This window comes from Pediculus humanus, genomic scaffold, assembly GCF_000006295.1.
Source record: "Pediculus humanus corporis 1103172107434 genomic scaffold, whole genome shotgun sequence".
Classification (NCBI taxonomy): Eukaryota; Metazoa; Arthropoda; class Insecta; order Psocodea; family Pediculidae; genus Pediculus; species Pediculus humanus.
In genome coordinates this window covers 211,948-222,657 of record NW_002987056.1, presented here as the reverse complement: position 1 = coordinate 222,657, position 10,710 = coordinate 211,948, and the positions used below count along the sequence as shown (strand labels likewise).

Genomic DNA, 10,710 nt, shown 5'->3' with positions numbered 1-10,710 from the left:
AAGAGAAAAAAAGAAAATCGAAAAGAAAGGTTTCAGGTATGGTAACAAATGAGGTCATCGGAAAATAGTAGTTCGTCACCGGGTGAAAGCCCACAATTGGGTAATCCTTGGGATGCCCTTTTAAAAAATTCATTAACGCCTCAAGTTGTTGGAAGAAATGATAAAGCGATACGTGATTCAAACAAAAATTCATCATCAAATAATAGATCTGGAAGTTTTTCATGGAAACAATTATCATTTCGAAAACTTAGCCTAACCGATAAAGATGGAATTCCTCCACTACAAAGGTAATTCGATATTTTATTTATACTAAAAAGATTATATAACTGGATAATAATGATGATATTTTTTTTTTTTTGCTAAAAAAAAAACTGACGTCATAAAATTCACGTAATAAAAAGAAAATTTTTTACATTTTTTGGTGGAAATTTGTTTTGATTTCCAAATCGATGATTATAAACAAACAAAACGTCTACGTAACAAACATAATTTTTGGTTGTTGTTGTTGTCGACTTTCACTCGAGGAAAAATCGAATAAAATTTTTACGTTTTTTTTTTATTTCAAAGAGTTTATTGTTTTTAAAAAAAAAAAGCGTCAATTTTTTTTTTTTAAATTTCCACGACTTATTTCCGTTGTCAAATTTTTAACTTTCTCTTTTTTAAAAAAAAAAAAATTTTTAATTAATTAATTAATTAATATTGAGTAATTAAGTGAAAGCATTTTCTTTTTAGTGATAAGAGATTAATAAACTGGAAAATTATTGATAAGAAAAATTTTAATCATTCTTTCTTCGAGTTATCTTAACATTTAACGATGTTATTATTAACGATAAGTATCTCGCGATGGTATTTGAACCTTAAATTTGTTAATTTTTCGTCATTTTACACAAAAACAAACAAAATAACGACAAACAGCAAACAAACAAAATAAAAACAAACAACAAACGAACAAAAAAAAATTTTTTTTTAAATTTTCCTCCAGCGAATTTTTGTTTTAAAATTTTTTTTTTTTGTCATATTTCACTTCCGAACTGTCCTTCAGGAATTTTATCATCGATTCTATTATTATTATTATATTATCATTATTATTATTATCTATTATTATTATTATCATCATCATTCATTATTATTATTATTATTAACATCATCATCGAAACTCATTAAATTTTTAAAACTTTTTTTTTTTTTTTTAATAATCAATTTAATTTCCATTAAAAAAAAAAAAAATTTTTTTATTAGGTATCATCAAGGTCATTACAATCGATCGATCGATCGATCGATCGTATCGTACCTAATCGAGTCACCAAAATAATAATAATAATAATAAAATTCGGTTTAATGTTTTTCGTTAACGTTCGTGTGCTACTTATAAAGAAAATTTTCTTTTTAAACATTTTGACCAAAAAAAAAAAAAAAAGGTTTGAAAAAAAATAACATGTGCAAACATTAAAAAAAAAACTTTTTTTTTAATCGTTTGTGACATTTCCAGCTGAGGTTGAATGTCAGGATCAAGGTTTTTTAAATATTTTCATAACTCACAAAAAAAGTGAAATCGTGCAAAATGATTTGATAAACATGTTATGATTATTATTGTTCGTTGGCGTGAATTATAAATAATTTATTATTATTATTATTAAATAAACAAGCATTGTTATGAGTTTTGTTTGTGCACGAAATCTTTCTTTTTTCTTTTCTTAATTATTATGAAAAACCTTGAATTGATTTAATTAAATTTTTATGTAATAAAAAAATTTTTCATAAAACATCTCGAGTAAAATTAATAATTATTTTACTGTCGTGATAAAAAAAAAATTTTTTTTTTTAATCATAACAACTACAACAGTTTCGTGATGAAAAGATGATGATGATGATGATGCGATGATTGTTCGTTATTATTATGTACGATTTTGATTCATAACTACATTTTTTTATAAACATAACAATCGGTTTAAACTGTCACAATGCGAATAAGTTAAGCATTATGCCAACTGTAAATGATACTACGATTGAATTTACCACGTGACTATCACGTTATCTGATAAGGGTAGAATCTTTTGCGTTACTTTTTTAATTACGTAATTAATGATAACATTTGGTTTGAGTTAATTAGTCGTTTGGAAAGGGGTTGCGTTGAATGTTTTTGAAATTTTATCATTAATGTCGGGATGAATTTAAATTCGTGGGAAACAAAAGTTTCTGGTACCCCCCCCCCAAAATAAGAAAAAAAATTTTGGAATATTTGCCGAATGGCCACATATCCAGCCCTTCGTCGCGTTGTTCTTGACACATATAAATTCGTAAAAAAAAAAAAAAATAATAATAATAATAAAAATAAACGCATAAATTTCGTGGCAGGAGAATCTTTAAAAACCGTATTAATAATAATAATGTTAGTATTATTGATAAAGTTTTTGTTAGTGTTTTGTCTTGTCACTAGTTTTTAAGGCTAATCCTTTTATTATTAATAATAATAATAAAAATTTTCGAAGGTTTTTTTTTTTATTATTATTTAAAATATGTTTATCCGGGCTTAAAATTTACAAAAAAAAAAAAAAAAAAATCAAAAAAATTTTATTACGCTTTTTTTAAGATTATTATTTAGTTTATTATTATTATTGTTAATAATATTTTTTTAATTTTTTGATTAATATCTTGACTTCCTCGTCTATGAAATAAAGGTCGAGTCACTTAACTACCTTCTTTTAAAATTTTATGTATTTATGTCTATGGCCTATTTTTTTTATTTTATTTTATTTATTTATTCCTTGACTAAATTTTTGTTTTCGTCCCCATGGATTTGATTGTTTGTTTGCTTGTTGAAATTTTTTAACAATTAAATTTAATAATAAAAAATTATTGTTAAAGACTAAACTAAAAGTTTACCAAATTTTAAAACCAAATTGTTAGTTTTAGTTTTATGTTTTTTCTATTTTTTCTGTTTTTAATTTGACCTCATTACAATTTTTTCAACCCGTAAAAAAAAAACTGTTGCCCTTGACACAACTAATATGAAATTTTTTTTTTTTATTTATTTAATTATCATTAATCAATAAAATTATTCTATTTATTTACATAATTACGTATTCATAATAATGTCTTCTATCATTTAAAACAAAATCATTCCCGTATTTAAAATAAATTTACCAAGTTGAAATAAAATTCTATTATAAATAAAATGATAAAACACAAAAATATCTGTTTTCTTTTTGTTATCAGTTTTGTAATAATGTTTATGTTGTTAATGTTTCGACGTTAAAACAAAACATTGCGAGTAATTTAATTTAATAAATCAATTACATCTCTCTCTCTCTCTCTCTCTCTCTCTTTTTTATTTATTTACAAATTTATTTTTTGTGTGCAAATATACAACGTGATAAATTAATCGATTTAAAAAAAAAAACAAAATTCAAACCCGTAATTATTAATAAAAGGTTTTTGAATATATTAAACAAAAAAATTTGAGCTTGACCGTAATAACCCCTGTTAAAAAGATCCACCCACCGGGTGGGTAAAACCCCCCAAAAAATACCACAATATAAAAACCATTAAAAAAAAAAAAACCTTGTAATAAATATTTTTTAATATTAAATAATTTTGATTTATTATATCGATAATATAATCGAAATATCATACGATATACACAAATTTTATTGTATCGATCGATCTATCGATAGATCGATCGATCCATCGATTTATTTTATTAAAAAAAAATTTATCATAAATAAAAAAAGTTTTCAGTCGTCCCACGTAAAAATGAATGTGTTAGTTCAATGTAACTTTATAAACCGGAAATGCGTCATTTTTATTCAATAAAAAATTATCTTATTCATTTTGGCGGGATTATTAAGAAAATTCAAAAATAATATTAATTCGTTACTATTGATGATGATTTTTGTTTTTTTTTTTTTTTTTTTTTAAATCGATTTATTGATAAATCCGCCGGAAGTAGACATTTCGAATGTAACCGTTTTTTTTAAATTTAAATTTTTGTTTATTTTGGATAATTTCAAAGAGTTTATCGCCCGGTAAAATTACAACCGTCACAAAAAATAAAAATAAATTTTTTATTTTTCTCCCGTTGGATTTCGTACCTTTTTTTTTTTTAAACAATCCCACGGGATTATAGCTTCCCAAAAAAAAAAAAAAAAATCCCGAAATTTTTGTTAACAAATTACAACAAAAATAAATAAATAAGTCCCCGTAGCCATGACACGAATTCTATTTAACTCTTCATTTATAACGCTCTAATTAATTATTATTATTATTATTTTAATTTGATTAAGATTTGATTACCCTTTTAAATTCATTATTATTATTATTATTATTATTTTATTCCGTGATAATTTTATTAATTATTTATTACTCTCCTTATTCAATCATACTAATTTATTCAATTTATTTTCAATATGTTTAATATTACTTTTCGTAATAATAATAATAATAATTTTATTCCCAAAAAAAAAAAAATTATTTTCGCCATTTTGTTTTTTTTTTCAAATTTAATATTATTAATAATAATTATTTAAATATCACGTGATTTCTTACAATTATTTTAAATAAAATTTCTTAAAAACATTTATTTACAAAAAAAAAAATTAATTTTAAATTATTTCGATGAGTTTTTATTATTTTACCTTTTCCCACATTATCAACTACGTCATCAAATATTTATACGTTTAAATAAATAAATCATCGTTTAACGAAACATAAACTTATTAATTATTATTTATTTATTTATTTAAAAAATAAACAAATAAACTTTTACTTTTATTACTATTTAATAAAAAAGAAAAAGAAATTTGTTAAAAAATGTAAAATTTTGTCATTTTCTTCTTCTTTTTTTTTTTAATTAAAAATATTTATTATATAAATATTTTCTTTGAAAATAATAATAATAATAATAAGTATTATTATTTAAAATGTAAATAATAATAATATAAAATATATTTAATCTTATTAATTAATTTCGAAAAAGAAAATTTCAAAAACAAATAAATAAATATATATATTATATCAAAAATTTTCTCTCTCTCTCTCTCTTTCCCTCTCTCTCTTTATTTTCTTCGAATGTGGCTAAAAATCAAATTATTATTATTATTATTATTATTAAATAGAAGGCAAACTTTACAAATCGTTTTTTTTTTTTTTTTTGAAGGTTTATTATTGAATAATTCATAAAGGTTGAATTCAATACACCACACATAGAAAAATAAAATAGACGACGAATCCAATAAATTTTTTTTTTTTTAATGTTGGTAATCAAAACTAAAATTAAATTAATTTTATATAATTTATTTTTTCATCGGATCCTTTTATTAAAAAAACGTGCACGCGCACACACACACACACACACACCTGTCATTTTGCATATATTAATTAAATATTAATATGAAAATTTTTTTTTTTTTTGTAAAAAAAACGGAAATTAAATTCTTAACGCGTAATTATAAACAATTAAAATTTTCTTTTTTAAAAATTTAAATTTAAATTTAAAAAAAAAAAAACAATCGAAAGTTTATTAAAATAATAACAATAACAACAAACAACAACAACAAACAACTCCTTAAAATTTATCGTTCGATTATTTTAAATATTTTTTTTTTTTTTTTTCAACTTTAAAAAAAAATCAGTTTATTGACAACCATTTTTTTTTTTTTTTTTTTTTTTTTTGGCTATTATCCAATGCATCCCCGTCATTAATAAATTTTTTTTTTTTCGCTTCTATTAGTCGCGGTTTTTTTTTAGTTTTTTTAGTTTTTACGCAGCCATTTGCAATCCGTCTGCAAAAAAAAATATTTTCATTGGAAACGTTTTTTTTTTTTTTTTTTTTTTTTTTATAAAAAAATGCATTTCATATTTTTTTAAAAAATTAATTTAAAATATTTTTCAGACGTATCGTAATTATATTATTATTATTATTATTACGAAAATTCGTCATCGTTTATTAGTTTTTAGTTTAAATTTTCCTAACCTTTCACCATTAAATAATCTTCAAAAAAAAAAAAATAAATCTTGACCTTTATCTAGCTCATCTATAAAGATAAATTTCATATAAATATTTTCCATCTATGCGAATTCATTTCCGCATCCTAAAAACTAAATTTTTCAATTGTAAAAACTAAAAAAAACTAAATTCAATTTTTCCATTGAAATAAATCGTTTAATCGATTTTAGTTTAACTAAAAAAAATTTTCTGATGGGAAAAAAAAATTTAGTCAATCTCAACGAATTTTTCTATTTAACGTTTATTTAAATTTCCCCCTTTTATACCAGATTGCTGTTGTTGTTGTTGTTTAAATTATTTGTCGCTGTTGTTAATCCATTACCTACTAAAAAATATATATAAAAACTCTTTTAAACGAAATTTGAATGAATAATTTTAAACAGAAATTTGACCGATTTTTATTTAAATAAACAAAAAAAAATTATTTTTACTCTCCTACGAAAAAAAAAAACGTTAATTGTGATTTTTTAAAGAAAAGTCAAAAAAAATAAATTTCGTAATTATGTTAAAATGAAATTCAAATGCAATCAAAAAAAAGAAAAATTATTCATTAATTTAAAATTTTAATAGACTTATTAAACAAAAAAATTTAAATACAATCGAATTTAAACAATTTTTTTTTTTCCGTATATTTGAAAAACGACGACAGGAAGGAAGTGCGAACGCGAACGTACGACATATTGGAAATAATTTTTTTTTTGAAATGAAAATAAGGAAGAAAATTTTTTTTTTATAATTATTATTCTTAACAAAAGAAGAAAACCTAATATTAAAAACTTGGCATAGATGCCAAAGGACACAAAAAGATACCGAAAAAGAAGAAGAAACAATCATAACTTTAATCATAACTTTATGAAGAAAACAATAAAATTTTTTTAAGGATGCATTTTTAATTAATAAATAAATAAATAAATAAATAATTGATTAAATTTTTTTTTTAATAACAACAAATCTAACGTAATAATACTCACTATTCGTCAAATAATAATAATAATAATAATAACGTTGAAATTTTTATAACGTAAAATCGTAAAAAAAAATTTAATTCAACGTACATTCAAAGTGACGACTGTCATTCTTTTGCAATTGTTAAAATATTTATTATAATAATAATAATAAAATTATTTATTTACATATAGGAGGGATTGGCAAAAGAGAGAGAGAAGGGGAGAGTGAGAGAGAGAGAGAGAAAAAGAAAAATATTTTTTTTTATTTTAAAATTCAGGCTAAGAATATTTTTTTAAAATAAATTAAAAAGACAACATGATAAACTTATTCGTATTAACCTTAAGAAAATATTTTTATCCCATCCGCATGTAAAACAACGAGAGAGCCAACTTTTTTTTTTTTTTTGTCTACTACTAGAGACACTTTTTTTTTTTTTTTTTTTTGTGTAAAAATCGGTCGAGCTAACTTTGTGATTTAATATATACGCACACACACACACACACACACACACACGCACGCACACAAGCATATTATTAGTGTTTTAAAATTATTAAAACGTTACGTTTATTAATAATAATATTAAAAATTTTGTTGGTTGTTTTATTATTATTAAGTTTACTATAAGAACGCTTTAAGAACGCTTTCGTTTGTTTGTTTGTTGTTTGTTATTAAAAAGAAAAAAAAAATAAAAAACTTTTACTTTAAATATTTATTTACATTACGATTGTTTAAATAAATTATTATTGTTGCTAAAGAAATTTTTGGTTTTTTTTTTGTTTGTTATTTTTTTGTGTAAAAATTATGTTTAAAAGTTTTCGCGTCATCGAATCGGTATGAAAAAAAGAAAAAGAAAAAAAAAGAAAAAAGGAAAATTCGGTTTATGATTTGATATCAATAATAATAATACTCGAATGTTTTTTTAAAATAATTATAAATAAATAAACCAGTTGGCAAATTATTTATATATATAAAGTGTAGTAGTGTGGAGACTAGAGAAAAAGGTGTCACTCAATTAATAATAATAATAATAATAATAATAATAATAATAATAATTTATTTTAAAAACACGGATGCTGGTTTTCTTTTTTTTTTTTTAAATATTTTCCCGGTGTAGCCAAAATTTTAATTGCGTAGCTGACCTCAAAATTTATTTTTTTTTAAAAGAAACAAAAAAAAAATAAGAAACCGATTTTTTTTTTTTTATTTAATGATACATTTAGTGATAACTTATAAAAAAATTTTATATTTATATACCGTGGTATTATTATTATTATTATTATTATTATTTATATTTTCAAATAGAAAATCATTTGATAAAAATGTTATTAAAATGAGTAGATCGATTGGATTCGAATCGTCTGATTTAACCATACATTCTACAGATTCGGGAAAAACATCATTTAGATCGTTGTAAGTATAATTTTCCCGAAAACTTTTCCCGAGGAGGAAAATTAAAATGTCGAAATGTTTTTCTTTTTTTCGGTTATTTTCATGTTTTTTTCATTGATTTCCTCATTACACCGTAAAAACAATATTTAAAATGTAAAAACGTTTGATAATTTTTTAAAATGACTCACACAATTATAAATAAATAACGAATTTTTTTTTTTTTTTAAATATTTAAAATAATTCAAGAAAATAATAATAATAATAATAAAGACGTACGAATTTTTTGAAATGGAAACTTAATTAAAATACAAACAAACGAACGAATTTAAAAAAAAAAATTTTTAACACCTAATGTCGACTTTATATGACACCAAGTATGACAGGTTGTTGTTGTTGTTGTTTTTTGTCGTACAAATTCGCGACATTTAAATTGCGTGGGAGTCATCATAGTTTTTATAAAAAACCTATTATTTCCTTAACTGAAAAAAGTGTTGAAAGAATTTAAAATAAAGAAACAAACAAACGAACAAACAAAAGAAAAAAAAAATGTATTCTTTATTTTTTTTTACGATGGCATTTTTAAATTGGGTTCGATAAATGAACAGACAAACACACACGTCACGACTTAAATATTTCAAAAACGGTTTTGATTGAATAATAATAATAATAATGATAATAATATTTTTAAAATGGTTTGAAAAGATTTCGACAAATTATGATGACGACAAGTACACGATTGTCGCCAATAAGAAAGCAGTAAAATCATTTCGTGTTGTTTTTTTTTTTTATATCTTCCATTTATTAACGACGGGTATAATTTATATAAAAACTTGGGTAAAGGAGTTTGATGACGATGGAAGGGAAAGTTTATGGGATCACACGAATTGAATGAATTTATTATTATTATTATTAAATAGAAACATAAAAGTGATCTTTTTTTTTCTTTTCTCTGTTCATTTCTCATATTCGTTGTGTCTGATGACGTTAACGATTTTTTTTTTTATAAAAGTTTCAAATATTAAAAAAAATTGAGTTCAATGTGGAATTTCGATTTTAGGTACAGACAATCTCGATTCAGTTCGCGAAGAGTTCGTAAAAGAGTCGTTTTTAAACATGGCGATGTTAATGTCATACAAGGGAACGTTGCAAAAAGAAGAAGAAAATATTTACAGGATATATTTACAACCCTTGTCGACGCACAATGGAGATGGACTCTACTTGTTTTTAGCTTAAATTTTCTATTAAGTTGGTTATTATTCGCAGTAAGTAGTATTTAGCTTATTTAAATGTTATGTCGTAAGAAGATGAATGATTGATTTATTTTTTTTTTTTTAGTTAATATGGTGGCTCATTGCTTTTTCACACGGAGATTTAGACCCTAAAAACAATGCCATAGTTGCTGCTTACACGAATGAAACATTTCAAAATCCACATTGGGTGCCTTGCGTAGTGGGAATAAATAGTTTTGCTTCTTGCTTTTTATTCAGTGTCGAAACTCAACATACGATCGGGTTTGGGACACGTTCGACAAGCGAAGAATGTCCAGAAGCTATTTTTGTCATGTGTATACAAAGTATAGTGGGTAAGTTACAAATTTAAAAAAAAAAAAAAAATTCCCCCCCCCTCTCCACATCACAAATCTTAATTCCACGTCAAAATATTTGAATTTTTTTTTCCCTTCAGACGAATTCTATTGCCACTTTAAAACGTATTACGTAATCGAAATCATTATTTTACAACAGTCTCACTATCTTAAGTACATAAATTAATTAAAATTGATCATTATTCGTAATTTACAAAAAGTAATTAAGAAAATGAAAAAAACCGTAATTTAAGATTACAATTAAATTTTATGATTTTGTTGTTGTTTTATTATCGTTTTTTTTTTTTTTTTTTTTTTTAAATTTCAGGTGTTATGATTCAAGCTTTTATGGTCGGTATTGTTTTCGTTAAACTTTCCAGACCTATTAAAAGAACTCACACTCTACTTTTTAGCAGAAACGCAGTTATATGCCAAAGAGACGGCGTTCTCTGTCTTATGTTTCGAGTGGGAGACATGAGAAAATCTCACATAATAGAAGCTCATGTTCGAGCACAATTAATTCGCCGTAGGGTAATTATAAAAATTTATTTTAACTTTTATAGTTCTGCTAAAAAAACTTTTTTTTTTTTTTTTCTCCACTCTACTATTTATATATTCATTCCATATGTGTGTTGAAGGAGAAAAAAAATTAGTCACTTCCGTTAATAATAAAATAATAATTTTTTTTAACTTTGGCAGATAACCAGGGAAGGTGAACTATTACCATTTTATCAAGAAGAATTAAAAGTGGGGGGTGACGGAGAAGAAGATAGAATATTTTTTATAT

At 22.8% G+C, this 10,710-nt stretch overlaps 2 protein-coding genes across 2 annotated transcripts in view; both read left to right on the top strand.

The window, feature by feature from the left end:
* Window positions 1-48: 48 nt before the first annotated feature.
* Phum_PHUM083830 (uncharacterized protein) lies at window positions 49-583 on the top strand (the record flags this gene model as incomplete). Its single annotated transcript, XM_002423713.1, has 2 exons — window positions 49-287; window positions 568-583. The coding sequence occupies 2 exons, from the start codon at window positions 49-51 to the stop codon at window positions 581-583; spliced, it is 255 nt and encodes an 84-aa protein (XP_002423758.1).
* Window positions 584-9,378: 8,795 nt separating this feature from the next.
* Window positions 9,379-10,710, top strand: part of Phum_PHUM083720 (inwardly rectifying K+ channel protein, putative) — a gene marked incomplete at both ends in the record, with an annotated part of 2,327 nt that continues 995 nt past the window's right edge. Inside the window, 3 exons of the mRNA XM_002423712.1 lie at window positions 9,379-9,603; window positions 9,677-9,923; window positions 10,252-10,449. Coding sequence (XP_002423757.1) covers window positions 9,379-9,603; window positions 9,677-9,923; window positions 10,252-10,449 — 670 coding nt within the window. The remainder of the gene's footprint in view (window positions 9,604-9,676; window positions 9,924-10,251; window positions 10,450-10,710) is intronic.